The 22711-nt window shown below is 41.0% G+C and overlaps 3 protein-coding genes across 4 annotated transcripts; 2 read left to right on the top strand and 1 right to left on the bottom strand.

Annotated features, from left to right (window-relative positions):
* Positions 1 to 211: 211 nt before the first annotated feature.
* Positions 212 to 5123, top strand: p2ry10 (P2Y receptor family member 10). The gene is made up of 4 exons (XM_035669898.1): positions 212 to 483; positions 2510 to 2721; positions 2801 to 2981; positions 3846 to 5123. The coding sequence occupies exons 2-4, from the start codon at positions 2537 to 2539 to the stop codon at positions 4767 to 4769; spliced, it is 1290 nt and encodes a 429-aa protein (XP_035525791.1). The 5' UTR covers positions 212 to 483; positions 2510 to 2536; the 3' UTR covers positions 4770 to 5123.
* A 630-nt stretch (positions 5124 to 5753) lies between these two features.
* On the top strand, positions 5754 to 12716 carry gpr174 (G protein-coupled receptor 174). Of its 2 annotated transcripts, XM_035669168.1 has the most exons (4): positions 5754 to 5832; positions 6323 to 6506; positions 9551 to 10014; positions 11487 to 12716. In XM_035669168.1, the coding sequence occupies exons 3-4, from the start codon at positions 9820 to 9822 to the stop codon at positions 12303 to 12305; spliced, it is 1014 nt and encodes a 337-aa protein (XP_035525061.1). In that variant the 5' UTR covers positions 5754 to 5832; positions 6323 to 6506; positions 9551 to 9819; the 3' UTR covers positions 12306 to 12716. The 2 variants fall into 2 exon arrangements, with proteins under 2 accessions (XP_035525061.1, XP_035525062.1); XM_035669169.1 differs by lacking the exon at positions 6323 to 6506 and having other exon boundaries at positions 5755 to 5832.
* A 16-nt stretch (positions 12717 to 12732) lies between these two features.
* Positions 12733 to 20870, bottom strand: LOC118333498 (integral membrane protein 2A-like). The gene is made up of 6 exons (XM_035669170.1): positions 20558 to 20870; positions 19985 to 20122; positions 16849 to 17034; positions 16632 to 16742; positions 14841 to 14985; positions 12733 to 14119 (listed from the first exon to the last, which is right to left on the bottom strand). Exons 1-6 carry the CDS (start codon positions 20627 to 20629, stop codon positions 14025 to 14027), a joined length of 747 nt encoding a protein of 248 aa, XP_035525063.1. The 5' UTR covers positions 20630 to 20870; the 3' UTR covers positions 12733 to 14024.
* Between the last annotated feature and the right edge of the window lie 1841 nt (positions 20871 to 22711).

Here is a 22711-nt window from a genome sequence, read left to right as displayed (position 1 = left end):
TAACATCTGCTCCCTCTCTGTCTTCTTTTAGATTAATGTTTTTACCTGTAAGTGCAGTAATTTTTTTTTCTTAGCTACTCACACTCATCCTCCAATATTGTGTGCATATTAAGTTGTGGGTATGGTTGCTACTGACGTAGCAAATGGTAGATAAACACGCACATGCAAGAGGGCAGAGCTTCCCCTTCCTCTTAGCATCATACCAGAACAACCCACACCAGACGCCATCGCCTCATGCAAGTACACATTCAAACAGAAACCACATCACTATTAATGCTGACTTGTTCACATGCAAACAAGGACAGGTTTTTCTCTCTGCTGCTGAAGTGCGCCAGGAAGGTTAGCTGTTGACCCCGTTTGCTCAAGGAGAGTGTGTCTGTGCGTCAGCCTGCAGTTTACAGTAGAGTGTGAAGCTGTTGGAGCATGTGGTCACTGGTGGTCACTCCTGACTCTGACCTCTCCCCTCCACGCTGATCATATAAGGTAATGACACAGTTTTGTTTTTGTTAAGAGAAATAATGTCTATGAGGAACTCAGACTGCTGTACTTTGTCTGAGCATTTGCGGTCAAAGTCATGCTTCATTTTGCTGATGTTAGGGGGATTTTGTTATTAAATTTTATTTCACTTCATGTCACATCTAAAATCAGTATCAGTGTGTACATATGTGTTTCATGTTTAAAGCATGTGAAAAGTGTAAAAAGTAAAACAAGAAAAAGAAGACACTTTTTGATTTTTTGTTTGTTGTCATGCAGGCTAAATTATATCACTGCAGCGCTATGTGATCTAACTGTTATGAAATGTCATCAGTGGTTTTATTTCAAACTGAAACATAAGACAGAGTTTGAGAAATTGTTCAAATGCGTTTTTAAAAACATTTCAATCAATAATGCTGAGAAAATTCAAGTCATCATAGTATGCTGCAAAAGCTGTGTATTATTTCCTTAAACTCAAGTATTAGGACATACTGTTGCACAACTTTTAACTGTAGAGGCAACGTGAGCGGGTTTGTTGGCCGACTGTGGCAGATTGATAGCCCTCAACAGCCAACATAAGCACAAGTGACAACCGCTCGAAATTACAGTAAAGCAGCAAAAAAATTGTCACTGGTTCTCTCTTTCCCCTCTGGGGTCAGCAGAGGAAGGGTGTGGTCTTGTCTTGATGGTAAAAGGAAAGGCAACGCTTTAGTGATAAGCAGAGTTAATGCTCTGTCTGTCTTTCACACATTTCCTGCTGCAATCTTTGGCCAGACAGAGTCATCTCTGATTTATTAAATTGTCTATCAGTTTTTTCGTAAGCCTGTTTCATTTGGCATCCAGCTAAACACATTGCAAAACTGCCTTTATACATTAAGAAAGCTGAGCTATGATTTTACAAGGTGATACACACAAGAACGGGGTTTCAATTTTCTGCTGCATTTATGAACATATATGATATAATATGTAATTTTTCTATCTTTTACCTTATATATTTCTATCTTCTAATGAGGCAGTAAGTTGTAATTAATGGCTTTATTAATATTCTAAATCACTCAGCTACAATTTTATTGTTGTGAGGGGGTGAAAAATATCATTGGCCGCTGTTTATCCTCCACCAGCATGACTACTTGCTTCTTCTTTTTAGCTTACATTAGCTCTTTAGTTCATTTAGAAGACCTGCAATTAATTGTTGGACCACTTCAGGAAAAAGACTGAATCCAGCCCAAAATATATTTATCAACCACATAATAATATTCACAACTGCAGATTTGATGCATTGTTGTAAATCCATTTTTTAAAGGCTAAGGGAAACATACATAAATAACTGTCAACTATTTTATACTAAATTGCAAGAAAGTCGGATTGCTGCAATTTTTATATGTATTTTGTATATAACTGAAGCTCTATCTATAACTGTAGACGTGATAGCTGATTACAAATTAAGGAACTATAAAACAACCCATAAAGTCTGCCGTTGTGAATGTTAAAAATGGATTGTGGTCTAGATGTAGTGTTACAGAGTTGTGAAAGGTGGTCCAACGGTCTGACAGAGTGGTCTTTCAGAGGAACTAAAGCATTAAAAAGTGTCATGCAATAGGAGGATACACATCAGCCAAAGTTGAGAAACAAAGATATTTCCGTGGAAACAGCAATTGGCAAAATTATTGCAACAGCCTGCATCTGAACTTTTAAGCCATTATGGACAAGTAGTCCTTAAAATGATCAGAAAAATGTTAATCTGCTGAGGAAGGTTGTGTTATATAATTAAAACAGAAAAGCTACTAATGGACCTCGGAGTGAGATTGTTTTGCCAACCATGTGCCCAAGAGAGTGTATTATTAGCAGTGCTATAATGCTATAATGCAGTCATTTGTTAATGTTACAACGCCATTAGTTACAACCTATGAGGTCTTTATACAAGTCCCTTATTACTGTAAAAACAGTAAATAATGAATTGAACAGATTAGTTATTTCAGAAATGTATCACATATTGCTTGAGTGTCATAACATTCAACTCATTTTTCTCTTTCAGGTGTAATGGGTGTCTGAGTAAATTCAAATGACTCTGAATACGTCTGATTTGTGGAAGGGGTCCTCAGCCAACTCCTCCATACAATGTGGCTACAATATGAGCAGCTGGGAACAGCGCATGGAGCAGATGTACACCTACTTCTACCTGCTGCTCTTCATACCCGGGCTGCTGCTCAACACCACTGCTCTGTGGGTTCTCTGCAGACATATAAGGTAAACGTACAAACACACATATGTGAAACCTCCAACCTGTTCTGCACATGGCTAACTCTTTCTGTATATTGATCCACAGTAAGAAGACCAAGGCGGTGATCTTCATGATAAACCTGGCATTAGCAGACCTGGCCCACATCCTCTCGCTGCCCCTCAGGATTTATTATTACTTCACACACACTTGGCCTTTTGGACAAGGCATCTGCTTGTTCTGCTTCTACCTCAAATATCTCAACATGTACGCCGCTATAGTGTTCCTGGTAAGCAAGGCAGTGAACTAGAATACTGTGAGGATACTACAAGGAACTTAAATGACAGCTTAGAAAGTTCTCATCGATTTAAAAGCAGTCAAATTAAATGGTATGACTGGAAGACTATATGAGCAGATTATCAGAGGAATTAGTGAAGACAGTCTAATGGAATCCCAGTGAGTAATGACCTTGCCTTATTGTCATGAACCGGCTCAAAGTTTATACAAAATAAGGGAGACCGCACAGATAATTGAGGTGTTAAATCAAAATAAACATGTTTAACCAATATTTACTCTACACAAAGAATGAAACATATCACATCAGTGTTGTCAGTAGTGTAGTGAGTGTGTGGACATGGGTAATGTGATAAACAAATCTTAGTAAACCCAAAACACCAACAAACCCAGAAACTGCTGGCTGGAAGGAGAGAGAGATAACTAACTGGTTCAACCCCCTATATAGCCGGGCAATCAGGGAGCAAGTAAACTCATGTGTAGCTCATCTTCCAGCCACATTCTCTGCAACTCTGTCTCCTGCACAGAAAAAGGGGAAACACACAGAACAACCACAATCTGAATAGGAGGGGTCATCACACAAAACATATTGACATAAAACAGCATAAAATGAAATACATGTCAGAGGGATGTGTAGTGTAACCCTCAAAGCAACATGTGTTAAAAATGTGAGGAAGACAACAAGATTAAGGAGTAAGAAGTAAATAAAAATATAAAAGCAGTCAAATTCCAATGCTTAACTTTGGGAATTTCAGGAAGTCATTTGAATTTGCGGCATTCTCAGCAGTTATTGGAACAAAGGTACTTCCTGTGGCTCTGAATCCGGTGAATAAATTTCCCCCGTTTTTTCTGTTTCCAGGTGTGCATCAGCATACAGAGGTGTGTCTTCCTGCTCGACCCGTTTGCCGCCCGCAGGTGGAGGCGGCGCTATGACCTGTTGATCAGCATCATAGTGTGGGTGGTGGTTGGTCTGGCCTGCTCACCTTTCATTCTGATGCGGAGCAGCAGCACCACCGATCCCAGCATCTTTACACAGACACAGACACAGACAGTCTATAACTATTCACTGAATGCCACTTCTACCCAACATCCCCAAAGTTACACCAAGGTCAATCAATTTTTGAGTACAACCCCCAGCGGTTCCAAGACAGTCTCCAATGGAAGCTGTTTTAAGGACTTGCCCATGCGTCGTCTGTCAGTCTCACTGGCGGTGACCATGATGGCTCTCGCTGAGCTGTTTGGTTTCCTGATTCCTTTGGCCTGCATCAGCTACAGCTCCATCCGCATCGCCCGGTCCCTCAACCAAAAACAAAACCAGGATCAGCAAAACTCAACATCACTAAACTCCTCAGCACGCAGCCGACTCCAGTCAGTCACCTCCAACGGTCAGCCAGATAAATATCATGAAAATCAGACAAACAGTGATAAACGGCGTGCTCTGCGGATGGTGCTGAGCTGCTCTGCCCTCTTCTTGTTCTGCTTTGCCCCCTACCACCTCAACTTCCTGCTCTACCTGATGGTGTCGCAGAACATTGTGTCCAACTGTGCAACGAGCTTGGCAGTGCGTCAGTTCCACCCGGTGTCTCTGTGCATGGCGAGCCTGAGCTGCTGCCTCAACCCTCTGCTTTACTACTTTCTGACAGCTGAGTTCAGACTGCACCTCACCAGGCGCACCTCCTCCTTCACCTCCTCGCTCCTCTCCTCCCCGATTAGCTCCCCGACCCAGCGTCTTTCTCAACCGAGACTGATGAGCATGGAGAGTAGCTGCTCAGACAGGGAGTAGCATTAATCAGATTTGTTTTGTCCTCAGAGAACGACAGCTTAATGACAAACGGATGTGTCTCCATGATACCATAAGTTGAACTGACAAGATTAGACAAGTTGGACAATGAGATGGTTTCACGTCATTGACTTCACGCTTCGACTTCAGTGTAAAGAACCTCCCAGAGGACATCAGTTAAAACAAATAAATCTTGACAATATCCATGTGAATAGCATCCTATTTTCCTGATGTGCATAAGCTACAGCTTGTTGTTTAACCTCATTAAAAATGCAACAATTTAAAATAAGCTACACATAAATAAAGCTATATGTAAATGCATGTAAATGTATGGTAAATAAAAGCAAGCCTGAGCTTCCTGTCTCATCTGGTGGTGTGGTGTTTGTTCTCTGGTGTATTTTGTATTTAGGTATGTTCATAATAAGGTTTCCTCTGGCTGACAAAGAAATGAAAACAGGTGCCACCTCATTTCGGCTGTACTTCCTCTCACAATGCAACGCGGTTGGTGACAGTTGGCAGCAGTTGCAGCAGCTCTGAAACCAGTAACTGCCAGGCCCTGACAGTCGGCCCCCATCGCCCACCTTCTCTTGCATCTACTAAAAAATTCTGAGCCAACTTTGAGGCTACTCCCACCCCCAGGAAAATGTATGCAGCCCACCTTAGAAAAAAAACTGCCTGATTCACCCACCAAAAAGCACCCACCTCTTATCTTTTTGCTGTCATGCTGCATCAACATTTCTCTTCTTTTTAGTAACTAAAAGTATCGGGTTGTGAAATTTGTGAGAGATAGAAGCCAAAAGCAGTTTAAAAAAAGGCCAAATAAACTTTTCGGTTTTTAGTATCGATTCTCTGTCCAGATATATTACAATGCCTTTATCTGTCACCAAAAAGACATACATGGTGGATATATATCGTCTACAAGGGAAAAAAGTACCCATAATAGCAGAAGTTATGATGTCAAAATTCTTGTTAAACCACACCCCCATACTCATAGGAAGCCGTATGTGCTAAAACCCCCAGCAGAAGAGACACACAGAATGAAAGGCAGGCGTAAAGAGAGAACACGGTGAGTAACCAAAACAGGAAATACAATTTTTATAAGACAAGAATGTGACTGTATATCTTGGATAGAAATCAAGAGATGAAAATAGTAAAAAAGTAAGAAGAGAGGGCAGGACAGAGAAAGTGAATAGTATTAGAGGGGGAGGAGGGCGGGAATGGCATGTGTGTTGGCTGAAGCTTCATCCTTCTTGCTTTTGATGCGACGCAGCTTTAAGTTTGAAGACAGAGGTGATAAATATGATTGTCAATCTTACAGATTCTTTTGTTAAATAGTTTTTGTGCGAGAGTCTGTAACAGCTGGATGCTTTCAGTGTTGAGTCAGGCCTTAGGGGGACCCAGCAAGTTTCTCCAATGTGAGGAATGTCTGTTATGTTGAGGGTGTGATTGTGTGTCTGTAGGCCAGAGTGTCTGTGTTGTTCCTTTATCTGTCCATTGAAGCGTAGAGTGTGTATATCAGGGATGGGGCTCGTGACATGTTTTGTGTGTTTGAACAGCACACGTGGAGGGACTCTGGATGCTCCTTGCCAACATTTTGGGTGCTGATACATGAGGCCAGATGTCGTGTCTGAGTGGAAAAACTGTTAGCTGCGAGCAAACCCACAGAGAGATGAATCACAGTGGATGAAATAATGTGTTTCCATTGGCAAGATTGGAGGACTAAAACTGCTGAATCCTAAGGTAGGGGTGCAGCTCTTATTTGAAACAGAGAGATATTATTTAAGTCTAACTCTTCAAATACTCCTATCGCAAATATAAACTAGATCCAAAGACAACAATGAAGATTCTGTCACAACATGATGACATGTAGCTACTGGATGTCACATGGGTTGTTGTTAATATGTCATCATTGAACACAAGAGCCACAGGGAGGAAATGAAAAAACAGTAATTGGTCATCACTAAGAAGTTGTTTCATTTCATGTAGACAACCTCTAAGAGAAGCATACTGTACGTGCAAGAGTGAGAGTAATGACAGTCAAATCACACTAAAACAGTCACACATAGGTCAAAGGTCAGTGAAGCTAAAAGGAAGACTGGAGACTGAGGGTCTGCTGGGAGATCCTTCTGAGGGCTGTGAAGTTGGATAAAAGAGAGCAGAGGCCAGAGTTCTGTGGAGGAGTTTATATCTCTTAAAGCATATCCCTTCTTTATTTACCCCAAATTCCTCTTGCTCATCCTCCCTGGGAAGCAGTGGTTGAAAGTAGTACTGTACTGTACTTAATTTCAAATTTGATAGGTAATTGTACATGAGAATTTCCATTTTATGCTACTTTATACATCCCACAACATTTCAGATGGAAACATTGCAGCTTTTACTCCATTTGTTTTACAGCTATAGTCATTGTTGTCTGATGTGGGAGTTATTTTATATTTCTCAAATTGTGGAGATGTGCTTTTGGATTTCAGGATTATCCTGATTAGTTTAATGTCTTATGTGCTGTGCTTCTTTGTTTTTTTCTTTTGTCTTCTAACATCTTGTGTTTTGACTTTGGTCTCAAAAGTCCAAAACATTAATATAAATTTGATATAAATAATAATATATAATATATTTATAATATAAATAAACTTTCCTCTCCCATTAATCATCACACGCCCCTCCATATTCATCTCATGATTCTACACATGGGTCCGACCCCTGGCTTGGAAACCCCTGGACTTAAACAACCACAAGGAGTTTTTAACTGGTTATGAAGCCTTCTAAATTTAATACTTATGCCTCTATATGACCTACGTAAACAAACAAGATCATCGGCAAGAAGACCGGATATTAATTTATAGTTAATAGATTCCCCTTAAAATCAGTCAAATGAGGTGGTAGAAACACTACCACTTTTGTCCACAAGGGTTATCCACCAAAAATAAAAGCTCCTTGTTACTGCTTTGACTACTCAACAGTATATGAGGCACTTAGGTCACCAGCTACAACAGCAAAAGGCTACTTCCATATTGATGAATCAGTACAATCTAATAATGTAACAGCAGTGGTTTTCAAACTGGGGTCTGGGGACCAACAGGGTCCTTAAATTTTCTGCAGGGGGTCCCCAGCAAATGTAGGAATAAAATATTTTAACTTTTCTCAGACAGGATTCCTTAAGACAAAATCCTTTCAAATTGAGGGTCTGTGGTCTAATGTGCATCTATTGTGAAGGTCCTTACATGAAGACGTCTGAGAACCCCTGTGCTACAGTTTAATACCATTCTGCAAAATGACTACTTTTACTTTGATATTCTGAGTACATTTAGCTGAAAATACTTCATACTGTACTTTTATTTAAGGAGCATTTTGAATGCAGGGTACTTACTTGTAATACTGTTGTATTGGTTCTTCTACTTAAGTAAAGAATCTGTGTACTAATTTCACCACTGCTGGGAAGCTTATAAAGAGAAAAAAAGTAAGGAAGGACAGTTTGTAGTGCTGTCTTGGGCTGCAACAATGATTAAACTAAGTATTTACCATTTAAACAAGTGTCCAATATCACTCACAGCAGTGCAGGGTTTGGTCTGAAAACAACTGGAAACTGGAATTATTTCAAACTGAAGACAAAAAATAGTCAGAGACACAAAGGGTGACATTAGCCGAGCTAGTTACAATTCGAATACTTCCTCAAAAGGTTGAAGCAGATGTTAAACAGCTATGCACCATCAGTATTATTTATGTCACATTCCTTGCTGCATGTCAAGCCTCCCTAAGTAATTGTGTTCTGAATAGTTACAGTAATTTTCATGTTATTACCAGACATTTAAAGGCATTTACTGGAGAAGATATGAGAAAAAGCAGTAAGCCTGATTACCCAGTTTGAACAATGTGATGAGATGTGTCATGTGTCATCCGTTACAATACCAGTAAAGTTCCATATTTAGCTAAGACCAGTTTAGTCTGAATAAAATCAAATGAGGCGAAACTATCAAAACAGGAAGACTCTTACAAGCTCACTTTGTTCTTGTTGTACAAGGTTTGTATGGGTTGAAACAGCGAGGAAACACGTGAACCTGCGTACACCAACTGATGTTTATAGCAGTAGGTGGATCACGCCTCCAGGCTTGAAGTTCAGTTCCAGATATTACTGTGCATTTCCATATGTTAAGTTAAAAATCCGTATCTGAAGCTCATCAGGGTTTAAAAGTTTTTTTTAAAATATATTTTTAAATAACTTATTTTGTGCTGCTGGAAAGGTCAAAAAAGCATATGTAGCATAACTTCTTTTGAAACAGTGAATTCTCCACAGACAGAGTTGTTCCTCATATCTGAGTGTGCAATGAGAGGCAGGTCTGTCTTGGTCTGACCTGTTAACCACACGTCTGGTCTGAATTCTACATGAACCACGCTAGTTTCACTGATGCCTCGCTTATTGTATTCTACCCCACAGGTGGGGATGCTCAACAGTGAACACGATACGTGGGTGCTTGCACCATCGACTTCTCTGTGGGTGCTTGCACCATCGACTTCTCTGTGGGTTTGCATATGCCTATTTACTGTAAATGGCACTGCAAAAGTTGCAATCACACAAATATTGTACTATGTTTGCAATGTTTAAACGCATGGTATAAGAAGCTGAAACCATGGCCGGCAGGTGTGTACGTGTTTGCATAATGTATGTGTGTGTGACTAAGTGCTACAATGTGATATGTGTGTGAAAGGCTCTTTCTCAGAACCTGATAACTATCTTTGTGACATGCAAATCATAAATTACCGTGACACAAATTTCATCCTGTTCTCTACAGATACCTGCTTTCACTGGTTCCAGCATGCACTGGGCAACAGACTTGGGATTGAGATTAAATGCGATCTGACATATCAACAGGAAGCCAACGCTGGACACACACTTCGAATTCACTAAAAGAAGCATGAACATGTGGTCACTATAACGGAGAGCATGGATTATCAAAGATGTTTGTCAGCAGACTACAAGCAGCTTTTCTGATACAAGCTTTCTGTTGGTTCACAAGGCAGCTTGTCTTACCAGTTAACAGCAAACAGCCATTGGCCTAAGATGAACCACAGCTGTGAAAGCATTGACGATCTCCGCACGTACCAGCACAGTGTGTATGCAGTGGTGTACAGTGTGATCTTAGCACCAGGCCTCCTGGGTAACGTGCTGGCGCTCTGGGTGTTCAGGGTCTATGTCAGAGAAACCAAGAAGGCTGTGGTGTTCATGATGAACCTGGCTGTGGCCGACCTGCTGCAGGTAAAAAATCCCTCCATGTATTTTATACTGTATATTTGATGGTTTTATTAGGTTTTCATGTGTGTAATTATGTCTATGTATCTTTCTATCTGTCAAATCATCTGTTCGTGTGTAATCTCATCTGTTCTCATTTGACTAGATATAATCTTTTATCATTGAAAACTATTCCTATTTATTATTTTTATTACAGATGAATCAATTATTATTTTTAATTAATAGTTAACACTTTACTTTAATCCCCTAATAAGCAAGTTGTATATAATGTAATGTAGTTGTAGGCAGATATAAGTGTTTATTAATGTATTTGTCAACCATTATAACTTCCCCTATAAAGCATTGATAACTGGTGTATTTATAGTTAATGAACAATTGATAATTGATTGATTGATGACTCAGAATAACTGAAATGCCAGTTAATGACATATGAACACACACAAACACACAGTAATAAAACATCTATCAACTGTACAAATCAAGAAATGTTGAGATTTAAAGTTAATTCTTGACCTCAGTTTGAATATTATTAACTCAAAGTCCTCATATTAAATTTGTGGCAGAGCTTTCAGACACATCTCATGGCCTTCATTAGCAGACAGAAAGAGCCCATGCGGGGTAAAAGAGGGGTATTTTTTAATAAATAATACTAAATTGATAAATGAAATCAATCAATCGATGAGTATAAATAATATAATAAATAAAGGGTTATATTTATTATTCATATTACAGTTGTGTGTTATTTGTTTATACACCAGTTTGGATGTTTTATAGGTGCTGAGAGAGCATAAACACATAAAAATGTCCTTATACACACATACAACTATAATAAAGTTTGTTATAGTATGTCAGAAAAACTGTTTAAAACTGTTCATGATGCAACAATGCACGGCAAAGCTCTGTCGAAGACGATACAACGGTTCAGTTACTGTAATCAAACAGGCCTCTGCCACATGATTTAAAAAGATACTTGAAATAATGTGAAGTGAAATTGAAATTGTAGTTGATTCATTTTTTGTTGACCAACTAATTGATGAGCTGGGTAAAAATGTTCAGAAGAAGCGATCGGGCTGCTGAATTGCTCATTCTGTCATCAAAACAGGAGCATATTTTCTGAAGACAAGTGGGTTTACTTCTTCTTTTGCTATTGTTTATTGAAAATGTGGACAACATAATGACATCCCCCAGGACGGCATGACACAACAAAGCCCTGCCCTCTAAGCCGATATGACACTTAAGCGGTTTGGTAATCGAGGCCTCTGCCACATGATTTTGAAAGAGATGGTCTTGAAACAATTCAGTTTAAATTTGAGTTGATTATTTACTTGTAGCTAGCTGAGTGACGTCTGAAAAAAGCGACTGGGCTGCTTATTTTCTCAATCCTTCATATTTTTTAAAGATAACTGGGGTTTTTGCTTCTTTTTTGTTTTTTTGCAACCATCTTAACACTCTTTGGTGCTTCTCCTCCTCCTCCTCAGGTGCTCTCCCTGCCTCTGAGGATCTACTACTACTTGAACCACACTTGGCCCTTCGGTCATCATCTCTGCATGATCTGCTTCTATCTTAAGTATGTCAACATGTACGCCTCCATATACTTCCTGGTGTGTGTCAGCGTTCGTCGCTGTGAGCTTATCATGCGTCCGTTGAGGTGCAACTCATCCAGTCGAAAACGAGACATGTTTATCTGTGCCCTCGGCTGGCTCTTAGTCTTCCTGGGCTGTTTGCCCTTTCCTCTGCTAAGGAACTCCAGCAGTGAGCTAAACGCTAATTCAAGTGACAAACCCAGTGCCACTGAGCCGGTATGTTTCTCAGAGCTGCCCATGAGGAACGTCAGTATTCCCGCAGCCTGGGCCCTCCTGATCATAGCAGAGCTGTTGGGATTCATCATCCCACTCATCCTGGTGTTAGCCTGCGCCTGTCTAACTGCCGGGAGCCTTCGGGAGACGTCAGGGGGGGCAATTCCTGACAGAGGGGAGAAGCGGAGGGCATTACGGATGGTGCTAAGCTGCGCTGTGGTCTTCCTACTGTGCTTTGCTCCTTACCATATCACTATGCCCCTGGACTTCCTGGTTAAAGCCAATGCCCTGGCCAGCTGCACCTTCAGGGACCTGATTCGGAGATGTCACCCCGTCACGCTCTGCCTGGCCAGCCTGAACTGCAGCCTGGACCCTCTCATGTACTATTTCACAACTGATGAATTCTGGAGGCGACTGAGCAAACCAGAGATACCAGAGAGCATAGGTTTCGGCAGGCGGCTGTCCTGTATAGCCGGAGGAGAGGGCTTAGAGGATGACTAGACTACAGTCAGTCTCTTTAAGCTCTCTTACTGAAGAAGAAACAGTTTAAACTCAACCACTAAAACCTAAGATAAAGAAAAAAAACTAGGTAGATTTATTTTACATGTAAATAGTATGTGAGAGTTTCAAAATGTGAAATGTGAATATTTTTCCTATTTATATATTTCAATAAAAGGCGTGTCTTCTAAATTAGTATGGCCCTGGGGAAGATTGAGCTGTTCCTGTTATGAAGGATGACCTTACATTAGTGCCAACAGCACTAATAAGCATCAGGAAATACAGAACCCCTAAACCAGCTATATGTTTCCTCTAGATGCAGTTCTGTGATAAGCGAACAGCTTGCACGGGATGATGAAAAGGGGTTATTGTTGGCGTTTACAAAGCTTTCATTGGTGCTATAATAAAAAGCAAACAGCCGAGACATTCAGTAACTAAAGAAATGCAATTTTTATTCAGCAACAGTGAAGTTCATTTCAGTAGCTGCACACAACATAGTTTTTTATCTAATATTAGAGTATTGTTAAAAAGCTGAGACAGAAACACATTTTTACAAGTACTTTTCCTGTCTGATTGTCTTTCTGTGCAGGCATCGAGTGGGAAACCTTTGAAAGTGACTTGAAATTATTTGGCAAAAGGCCTTTTTTTCACTACTTTCAAGCTTTTCCTTAAGGGCTTTCAAAATCAAGGACAAGTGTGCAGATTTATGCAGATTCACTGACAGACTTTTACAAACAAATTGTTCCTATGACAATTTTAAATATATAGTGTCTCAGTAGAGGTAGTCTCCTGTCATGGGACTACAAATTCATAAATACAAAGTGGAATTTGGTGAAATTTCCCTTTAGCTTATTTACTACTTTAGCTCATCAAACATCCTTAAAGTTTATTGTCACAAATGAGGTTTCTACACAAACACAAACACTGGTCATATAGGGTGCTGGACTGTTCACCATCAGGTATGACACCATCAAATACATAAAGTAATCACACAGCGGGACAGCAGAGGGCTCTGAGAGCAGCAGGGCACTCTGGGAAATATCTACAAAAAAAAAAATGGCTACAGAGAACTCTGGACTTGAGCATCTCTGGCGCCATCGATAACTGACACTGACGACCATGTTACATGTGTAACTGTACTGTACCAAACATTTGCAGGGTGACTTGTGCTATATCACACTCTAACATGTAGTAGATCTTGTCAAGGCTGCTCTAGTGAGAACAGTAGGCTGATGCACAGACACGTCTGATATGAATGGGTTCTCAGTATCGTTAGGAAATTCAGTAGAAGGACTAACAACGCTCGTCTGGAGGTGAGAGGATGTAATACAGTAACAACGATAAGATAAGCCCGCAGGAAACTACAGCAACAAAACAAACAATAGAACAAAGGAAACTTAGTAGATTCTTAGCAAGCAGGCGGACGCTGGTTATCAGTACAAGACTAACTACTGAATATTTGAGCTATGACTTATACAGGTTTCGGGGGAATACAGCAGTAGAGGGAGGGGGGAGGTTAGGCTATATAACGCTGTAACTTAAATTCACTTATCACTTGGGTTAAAGCAGGGAAGGCAAAAAGTTTTATACAAAAAGAAACTTTCTACTAAAAGTTGTTCCCTCCTTCGCCTACTCCCTCCCACTCTTTCTCTCTCTCTCTCTCTGGCTCCCTTTATCACTCTCTCTCTCACTCGCTTTCTGACCTACACTCATGCTTTCCCATCAAGCCTTGCAGATCCTAGTCTCCGTCACAAACTTGTTCTCAAAGTGCTGGATGGTGAAACATTCGTCTGCAGAGCGCTTCTCGATGCCTCCACCTGACAGATACAAAAGACACACAAACATTAGTCAGAAATATTGGAGTGACTGCACATCTGATACGCTTCCCTTTCAAGACAGACTGAAACTAAAATTAATCTTTGCAGAGAAATCAGTATATATATTGTTAGTGTTTACTTTGACTTGTGTACTTGTTTTATTATACAAAACTGTAATTTATAACAAATATTGTGACAGCCCCCCTCACATTAGTGTGAATCTTTGGTTCTTACAGACATTGGGTCGTATTCAAATTATCTACAGTGCACGGTCTGGTCACTTGCAAATACTAATAATATAATGGTATATAACAAATGCTATGTGGGCTTGTTGGAAAAAGGTAGCAAGACATCTTGTATCAACGTTCACAGGCAACACAGCGCTAATGCCACATGCACACACTGTCAGCAGAATGAGAAAACTTGGGAGTGTGTTGTTACATTGTAAGAGCGATATCTTAACATGAGAAACAAGATACAGTCTGTGTATGTGTTAATAATAGGTTTTATTTAGATGTAACAGAGGACTGTCGCCTCTTGGATGTGAGCTGACGCCTGCCCCCTCACAGAGGCTTGAAGCTTAGATAACCGTGTCCAAAGATGGTTTTATCCTCTAACATTTATAGCCATTTATCTGCCATTTGAAAAGTAAGTCAACTAGTACATTGAAGCTTAACAAACATTACAAAAGATCAGTTTTAGCTGTAGAGTACATCCAGACCTGGCAGGCTGGAGCGGCGCTGCATTCTGTATGTTTCCTTTCCATCGCACAGCCGACGGATGTAAAAGCCCAGAGGCTTGATATCATCGATGCGCTCTGTCACCACCAGGTCCTCGTGCACCAAGTAGCTGCGGTAAGAGCCAGACTGGGACAAAAAGAAGGGATCATGAATGAATCACAATTTATGCTTTAACCACTTTTAGTCTTTCAAAAAACAAAAAACAGTTCAGTGAACACAACTGCAGCTAAGTGTGAAAACAGAGAAGGAAGTACTTTGTCCAATTAATGAATCATCCCCAAATTTCTGCATTTTGTGAAGTGTTTTCACAGCAAATAATAAAATTTGCTGATTGCACCACCACCCACCGAATGCCAAATGCTGTACAACCTGTCATGGTGGAGGACTCAGTGAAGCCAACTGAACTCTCAGTGCCTACAGTCGTGAGTCTTGAGACTGACTGTTCCCGAACCGGGTCTTGCTGACCACGTTCCACACATATTTAAACACTTAAAAGAAACACTAATTTTATACAGGAAGCTGATTGTGTGCATGAAAAAAGTCGCAACTAGCACAACAGTTTTATTATAAAAAATACATATTGTTTAGAAAGGTACAGATATTTTACCAGTTAACAACAACAACATCAGTAGTATTTTCAATTAATTGACCTTTTGCTCAGCAGCCATTTTGATGTGAAACAGTAGGGTACCAATGATACAAAATAGTAAATCTGTTTCATTGAGGTCAGACAGAGTAAGGGGGCTGGAACACCTGCATTAACACTGCTATTTCATGTCAAAGTGGCTGCTGTGAAAAAGGCCTATTAGTTTTCTGACACCAAGAAATAACTGACTGATCCCTTAAATTCTCATCTAGTACCTTCATAAAGTCAAACTTTCTAAACTAATTCCAGTCACCTTCAACTGTGCTTTGTGTTTAGCGCCGACTAGCAAAAACACACTAAACTATGGTACACATTATACCTTAACACCTGCTGACAGTTAGCATTTAGCTGAAGGCTTGGCTGTGCTTAAGTAGCCTCATAGAGCTCCTAGCATCACTGTAGACTCTTAAGTCTTGTTAATTTTATGATTTAGGGAAGAAAACTTGGCAAAGTAAGGCCAATTTTTACTTTATTAAAATGACAGTTTGTTTTGCTGCCCCCAGAATTCTGTGATCTGTAGTATTAACCAGGTCAGGTGAGCAACTGTTAAACATGAATCATATTTCCTGTCAATCAGAACTGCATTGTGAAATTACATTTCCTGAATTACAAATTTTAATCCTCTGTGAACTCCACCAAGGAGTTCACAGAGGAGCAAGAGCATTTGCTAGTTGGCCTGACTATTATAAGTAACAGCCAACATTTTTCTCTGTGGTAGCAAACCCCCAGATCACCATTAGCAGGCTATTTTTTTCCACTGGTTGGCTACTCCATATCTTTGTAGAAAACCCTGTATTACACATCAGAAAAAAATCTAAGTACTCAGTCTGATTCATACAGAGTTACTAATATCCCAGACTGTCTGGAATAGGGGAAGGTGATGTGTGCTGGGAATTTTTACTTTACAAATGTCCGATTTGCACAGGATTAAAGCACAGACAATCTCTGGAATTATTATAAATCCCTGGATTTCCCCAGGTAATAGTTAGTCCTTTATATTACAGCTTATGCATTAGCTTGAGTGAAAGCGCTGCGTCGGTATAGTTTCCTCTATTATCCAAGCTAGGTCTCTTATACTGGCAGCCGCATCCTGAGATCCCGAGGATACAAAGTGACCACTACTCACCATCAGCTGTGAGAAGAGGTCGATCAGATCCTGAGGGGGGAGCACAACTGAGGTGTTCAGAGGAATCACAAAGCAGGTCCTCAGAGTCAGGTCCAGATATGCCGTCAGCTTCTACTCACACACACACACAAAGTAATCAGGTAAGAACCTAAACATTAATAGGAGCGCATCAACGGCTATAGCACTGTATGTGGATATTCAGTGTGTGGGGTGTTACCCTATTGAAGTCATGGAGGATGTAAGCAGGGTCTCCAGGTCTGAAGCGGGGAGGTGGGACGCTGATGACGGCTATGCTGTCAGAGATCTCTACCTCCTCCTCCACCCGTGGCAGGTAGTATGGTTGGCTCTCTCCTCCAGCTCCGGCTGACACATCACCAAACTGCATCGCACCGTGATACAGCCTCTGACGGACACAAGACAGAGCAAGAGCGAAATAGATCACTTTAAAGCTCACAAACACAAACATGGTTGTATGCCTCCGCCAAGTTGCAGTTTGCATCTGTGTCTGTCCAGACTTTAAAGAAATCAAATAAAAGGGGAAATGGAAGTTGCCTCTATATTGACATGTATGAGTTCAGTGAATAATTTCCAGTGAGGAACATTCCGTCTTCACTTGGAGACTATTTATTTTTTTACAAAGGAGTACAGAGGACTAATAGAGAGCTCACATGGTGCAATGACAATCACCTGAAGCTCAATATCAGCAAAACCAATGGAGGCCTGTCCAAATATGGATGTTCTTGCACAAACAAAGCTACAATTCTACAAACGTGGATGCCACACCACACACACACACAACACCACACACACACCACACACACACACACACACAACTATACAACCACAGATTGAAGGTGGGCACCCAAAATTAGTGTCACCAATTCAGTATCCGACCGAATGTGAAGTACGGTCACAATCTCCCCTTCTGTTCCTAAAATGTGTTAAATATAGGCCAGAAAAGTACATTGCAAAACAGTATGATGTCACAGTGAAGTTGAACCTCCTGTTGTTCTTGACATATCACGTTCAAGAGAAAGGGGCGGACTAATTGATGGACCACTATGAAAACATTAAACTGGTACCAATTCTAATGAATACAGTCTCGCATTTTTATGCAAAATTGTCCAGGTCTGAAAAAAGAAGTCTAAACGAAGCTGAAGCGAGACAGCACATCTAGTGGAAGTATTCGACCGGTATTGGGAAATATCTGCGGTGATCACAAGAAATCAAAGTTCCTCCACTCAAGTAATTTTGTAAAAGACCTATTATCTTCGTTTCCCCATCAACAAGTAGATAGGCTTGTACTAGACTACACTGTAGGAGATTTGCAGCCTTTGAGCAAGGTCGAAAGGCATTGTTCACCAGATTAGTTACTGGTCTGCAGCCATCCAGGCGTGTGCCTTCAAGAATGAAGAAACAGACTGTTGAACGAGGCATTCAAGGACAATAAAAAGGAAGAAATGAAAGTGAACTAGTTTTTTATTTTTCTGGAACTGAACTTAACAAGATAAAAGTCAACGTTCAAATCACACATATTAAATTCTTAAGTGTGAACTTTCACAACGCCTCAACATTTGGTTATTTAACCTAGGGGGAAAAAACAACATGTTGATGCATTAAATGTCATTACGTGGTCTTATTTTTTAACAAGTGATGAGGTGGATCTCTCCAACCGCAAGTCTCTCAACTGGTGTTAGACCTTTGCAGTCAGTGGTTTCTCTACAGTGTCTTAAGTTCGATAAACTGCACCAGCCATACCTAATAGATCTGTGAGTAGGATGAACCCCCAAAACAAAGCTGAATTTCATTTGAACTAAGAAGTGTTTATGCATGGTATTAATAGTTTAATAAGACATGTTAGTCTTTGCTTCATTTGCATAAGAGAAGAATCCCGGTGGGCACAGAGATACTGTTTTAAATGTGAGACCCCCCTACTGACAACACAGCAAAATTCATAAAACGGAGCAGTCTGCACTTTCTCCGAGCACGGATGTGAGCGAGAGTCAGCATTCTCGTTTCCCACAAAGGCAAAAGTGGCCCATTAGCTAGTCAAAAAATTCTTACCAAAACTCAAGTGACACCTCGTGTCTCCACCCTGCACGTCTCTGGTCAAAGTGATAGCATCTAAGATTGTTTCAGTCGAGCTATGAAAAACACTTACTACCTACTTATCCTGTATAAATTAATATTCTCAGGGACCTACAAACTGCGACTGCACTACTTGCACCTATTTATATTCATGCTTTTGTTGTCCTGTGTACTGCACTGCACATAGACTTGTTTTATATCTGGCTTTGTTTGCACCTCACAGTAGTCTGAAGGCTGCATGATTTTTAGAACCAGGGACTTTCCTCTACGTACTGCATACTTATCTTGACTCGTGGAAGCATCCTGTTTTCTCATAACAACAATGATGCTATAATTTTTGGGGCATTTTGCCTTTATTAGACAGTGACGTAGGGATGCAACTATTACCAGTTTAAAAATCCTTAGTATTTATTTATTAGTATTTACATTATATTTTGTCCAGCATCAACCAGTGGACGCAGGTGGACAAGTGCAGTGTGCGTTCTGGGCTTAAAAAAAAAAAACATGGCAGAAGCACGTAGGAGATTTTTTAAGCCTTCTAACAGGAAGTCTGAATGTGGTTGTTTGCAGAACATGAATTTGCATAAATAGCTAATTTAAGGTATTTTATAGCTCAGTGTATGGTAGGGGGAAATGTCATGGTTTGTCTTGCTTATAGCAGTAGTAGTAGTAATAATAATAATAATAATAATAATAATAATACACCTTTAATGTTACCTACTCTCTAAAGTGCTAATTTTATTTGTAGTTTTCAGTATAAAACTTGAAGGGAAATTATTTTAGCGTGTGTGTGTGTGAGTAGCTCTTCAGCACATTTTAACAAACTAATATATTTATATTAAGAATAACAGTGATATTTTTGGTTACCATAATAATAGTGAAAATGTGCACACGGTTTCATGTCAAGTGTGGTTACAGACAGGAACCACAGTATGAGTGAGGGTATGTCATGTAACAAAAGGCAACCCCTTATGACATGTCTCGAAACCAGAATGCCACCCAATGATTCTGAGCAGCCTCAATGACATCACTGTAAAAACCTGGGCACATGATCCCATCATTGGCTATCTTGGTGCATTCAGATGCTAATTGAAATGCAGATTAAACATTTCTAAGCATTTTATAATGTTAATATAGCTCATTTAAGCTCCGTGATTGTTTGACAAACTAGAGATATCAGGTAGACAGCCCAAAGGAGTGTAATAACAATGGGAATACTAATTACTACTATTAAAGACAGTATCCATGAACACACACATATTTACCTTCGGGGTGAAGTATCGATAGAGACATGCTCCCCCCACGATGAGCCCACTAAGGATGAAGGCGATGCCCAGCAGGGTGAGCAGACAGCGACCTGTGGAGCCCTCGTTGCCCGCTGGAGCAGAGGCCAGCTCAGGATCCTAAAGACACACACACACACACGCACACGCACACAATGCTGTCAGCATTTATACAATGAATCATAATATTTGCACTGAATATCAACATTCAACGAATACAGCTTTGACTCAGCAATAATCCCACTGAATGTCTGGCCTCTGCAGAACAGCTGTTGTTGGGCGGTGGGCGGTCCCAGTGAGTGCTGCAGCAGGTGCAATATGGCCCCTCCATGCATTTTACAAAAAAACACAACAAACCTCTTAATATCAAATTTGCCAAAAAAAAAAAGAAGCTAGAAAATACATTGCGAGCAATATAAAACACACACACACACACACACACATATATATTAAGCCCACGGTCACAGCTGACCGATTTGCGGCCGGTGCAGGCCTGCAACCAGACTAAAAACAGACACCGGGGCTCAAGGCACTGAATCCCCCCAGATAGCTCACCCTCACATCGGCTGGCACCTCTTTGCCCAGCGCCTTCTGCGCCAGAGCCGAGTTGAAAGCAATCTTCACCATGCTGGAGAGGAAACTTCAGCTCGGGTTTCTTGTGCAAACAGAAGAGGGGAAGACTGTCGGTGCTGGACTGGGCAGAATCCGTTTACTCTCAGCAGCTCTGCGTTGTGACGCACTTTGCAGCCTCGGCTTTATGTAGCGCTTCCGGTGGCTGGAGGGGGATTAAGATGACATCCGCAACGGGAAGTCCGTCAACCTCAAGATAAATCACATATAAAACAGCTTTTAAACCCCTGAGATCATTCAGACTTCATTGTTTGATTGTTTACCGATGAAACCATTTATTGCCTCATTTATTGCCCTCTTTTATCCTGTCTTGAGAGGTATTGTATGTTGCTTTGGCGCCATCTAGTGGCCTCAGGTGGAACATACCTACATCTTACTTTAATGAAAATGCTCCCTATCAAGAAAAATCAGTTTCCATTCATTAGACTGAACCTAATGCCACAAGACTTGAACTATTTACACTTTCAATTAAACTTGCTTTCCTTTTCGTGCTATATTCTGTACAGTACATGACACAAAAATGACTCAATTCTGTAATGAAAGTCATATTTTTAGTGTATGAAGTAGCCTATTCATCTCTGTGAATATTCCACTCTGTAAACTGACTCTGTAAATATATTCCCTCCTACAGGCTGGGTACTACCTGCCAGTGTGTCTGCCCACTCACACTGACACACACAGTACGCCGCCTTCACTGCACTGTGTGGAAACACAGGCCAGTGCCAAGGCTATACTGTACGTCTGACACATATCCTCAATCCTCTGGTCTGTGGTGGTCCTCTGCTTCCTCTGCTTTCACTCTCCTGACTCAGTTAAGGTTGAACGTATGAGTAAATAAACACTTACTGCTGCACCAGTGCTCTAATTCCACGTAACTCTGTGGCATCTCTCCAGCCCTCTGCACTGCAACTGTACCATATGCATCTCCCAGTCTCACAAACACACACATAATCACACACGCACTCTGCGAGGCTATGATATTTCCTCTGTTAAACAGAAAGATTGGACCGGTAATCACCACTGAAAGGTACATAAACAGAGCAGCTGATTTCTGTACCTAACTACCCCTTTGCGCACTCCCCCAAACTGACTCTCCCTGAAAATCCTAAGTGGTCCTGAAGGCTTGTTTATGGGCTCGTCTTACGCTGTGTTTGATCTGAGAGCTTGCCCACACATGCATGTGTGGACACACACACACACACACACAGACAGGCACACAGCAAGAGAGACGGAGAGCCAGCATTAGCAGTAATAGCTGAGATGATAAACAAAAGACTTAGATTTAATCCTGAGGGCTTCTCAGCATCACACACAACAGAGGAAGAGAAGAGCTGAGGAGGGAGCGAGGAGGCCACCGCACTCTCCTTCCAGAGGGAAACAAGGGATGATTTGGGGGGGGGAGTGTAGGGGCAGGTGGGGGTGAAATGAGAGTGATTCTGGGGGAGAGTAAAGTGATGACTGGGAAAAACAGAGAGAGGGAGTTACTGGGAGAGGCAGAGCAATCTACAGTGTCTGATGCTTGAGTGAGTTTTCCGAGGAGTTGATTAACGGCAGATTAAACTCGCCGTCCATCCAGTTTATGTCTCAAACTCCCAAACACGGCTGCAAGGTAGAATTTCTGTGCCTCTCAGACTGAAAAGAGCAAAACATACACAAATGGACACCCATGTTGTCACAGAGGCAGCGGGTCGTCATAATGGTGGATGGCAGGCGTGTATGATGGAGTTTGAATGCCAGTGTTTCCCTGTGGTCTGCAGCAAACGTCCAATAAAAGCAATAAAAATACACACGCTACACGCACGCACATGTATACACAAACACACACTCCTCGCCTGCAGTGTCAGCAAACTGTGAAAGTCTGCAGGGGCATGGCTGGCTTCGTAAAGTGTGAGAAAAAGAAGCTCTCATGTATGACATCACCCGCATGCAAGCCAACAAATATGAACACACACACAGACGCACACCTCATAGATTTGTCATCAATTTCAATACCAGACATGTGAAGCCGCAAGTGACAAATGACTTTGTCCCTTTTGTTGCTCCCAAGCCATACATACAGCACAGACACACACAGACACA

This window comes from Morone saxatilis, unplaced genomic scaffold (genome assembly GCF_004916995.1).
Source record: "Morone saxatilis isolate NCDOM2014 unplaced genomic scaffold, NCSU_SB_2.0 Contig22, whole genome shotgun sequence".
Classification (NCBI taxonomy): Eukaryota; Metazoa; Chordata; class Actinopteri; family Moronidae; genus Morone; species Morone saxatilis.
This window is presented reverse-complemented; position numbering and strand designations above follow the sequence as displayed.

Excerpts from the sequence above, each read along its gene's own strand:
- gpr174 (XM_035669168.1), top strand. The coding sequence starts at position 9,820 with ATGAACCACAGCTGTGAAAGCATTGACGATCTCCGCACGTACCAGCAC. Across the intron at positions 10,015-11,486 it reads CTGTGGCCGACCTGCTGCAG|GTGCTCTCCCTGCCTCTGAG; the intron begins GTAAAAAATCCC and ends CCTCCTCCTCAG.
- p2ry10 (XM_035669898.1), top strand. The coding sequence starts at position 2,537 with ATGACTCTGAATACGTCTGATTTGTGGAAGGGGTCCTCAGCCAACTCC. Across the intron at positions 2,722-2,800 it reads GTTCTCTGCAGACATATAAG|TAAGAAGACCAAGGCGGTGA; the intron begins GTAAACGTACAA and ends ATTGATCCACAG. Across the intron at positions 2,982-3,845 it reads ACGCCGCTATAGTGTTCCTG|GTGTGCATCAGCATACAGAG; the intron begins GTAAGCAAGGCA and ends TTCTGTTTCCAG.
- LOC118333498 (XM_035669170.1), bottom strand. The coding sequence starts at position 20,629 with ATGGTGAAGATTGCTTTCAACTCGGCTCTGGCGCAGAAGGCGCTGGGC. Across the intron at positions 17,035-19,984 it reads ATCGATACTTCACCCCGAAG|AGGCTGTATCACGGTGCGAT; the intron begins GTAAATATGTGT and ends TGTGTCCGTCAG. Across the intron at positions 14,120-14,840 it reads GCGCCGCTCCAGCCTGCCAG|GTGGAGGCATCGAGAAGCGC; the intron begins GTCTGGATGTAC and ends TGTATCTGTCAG.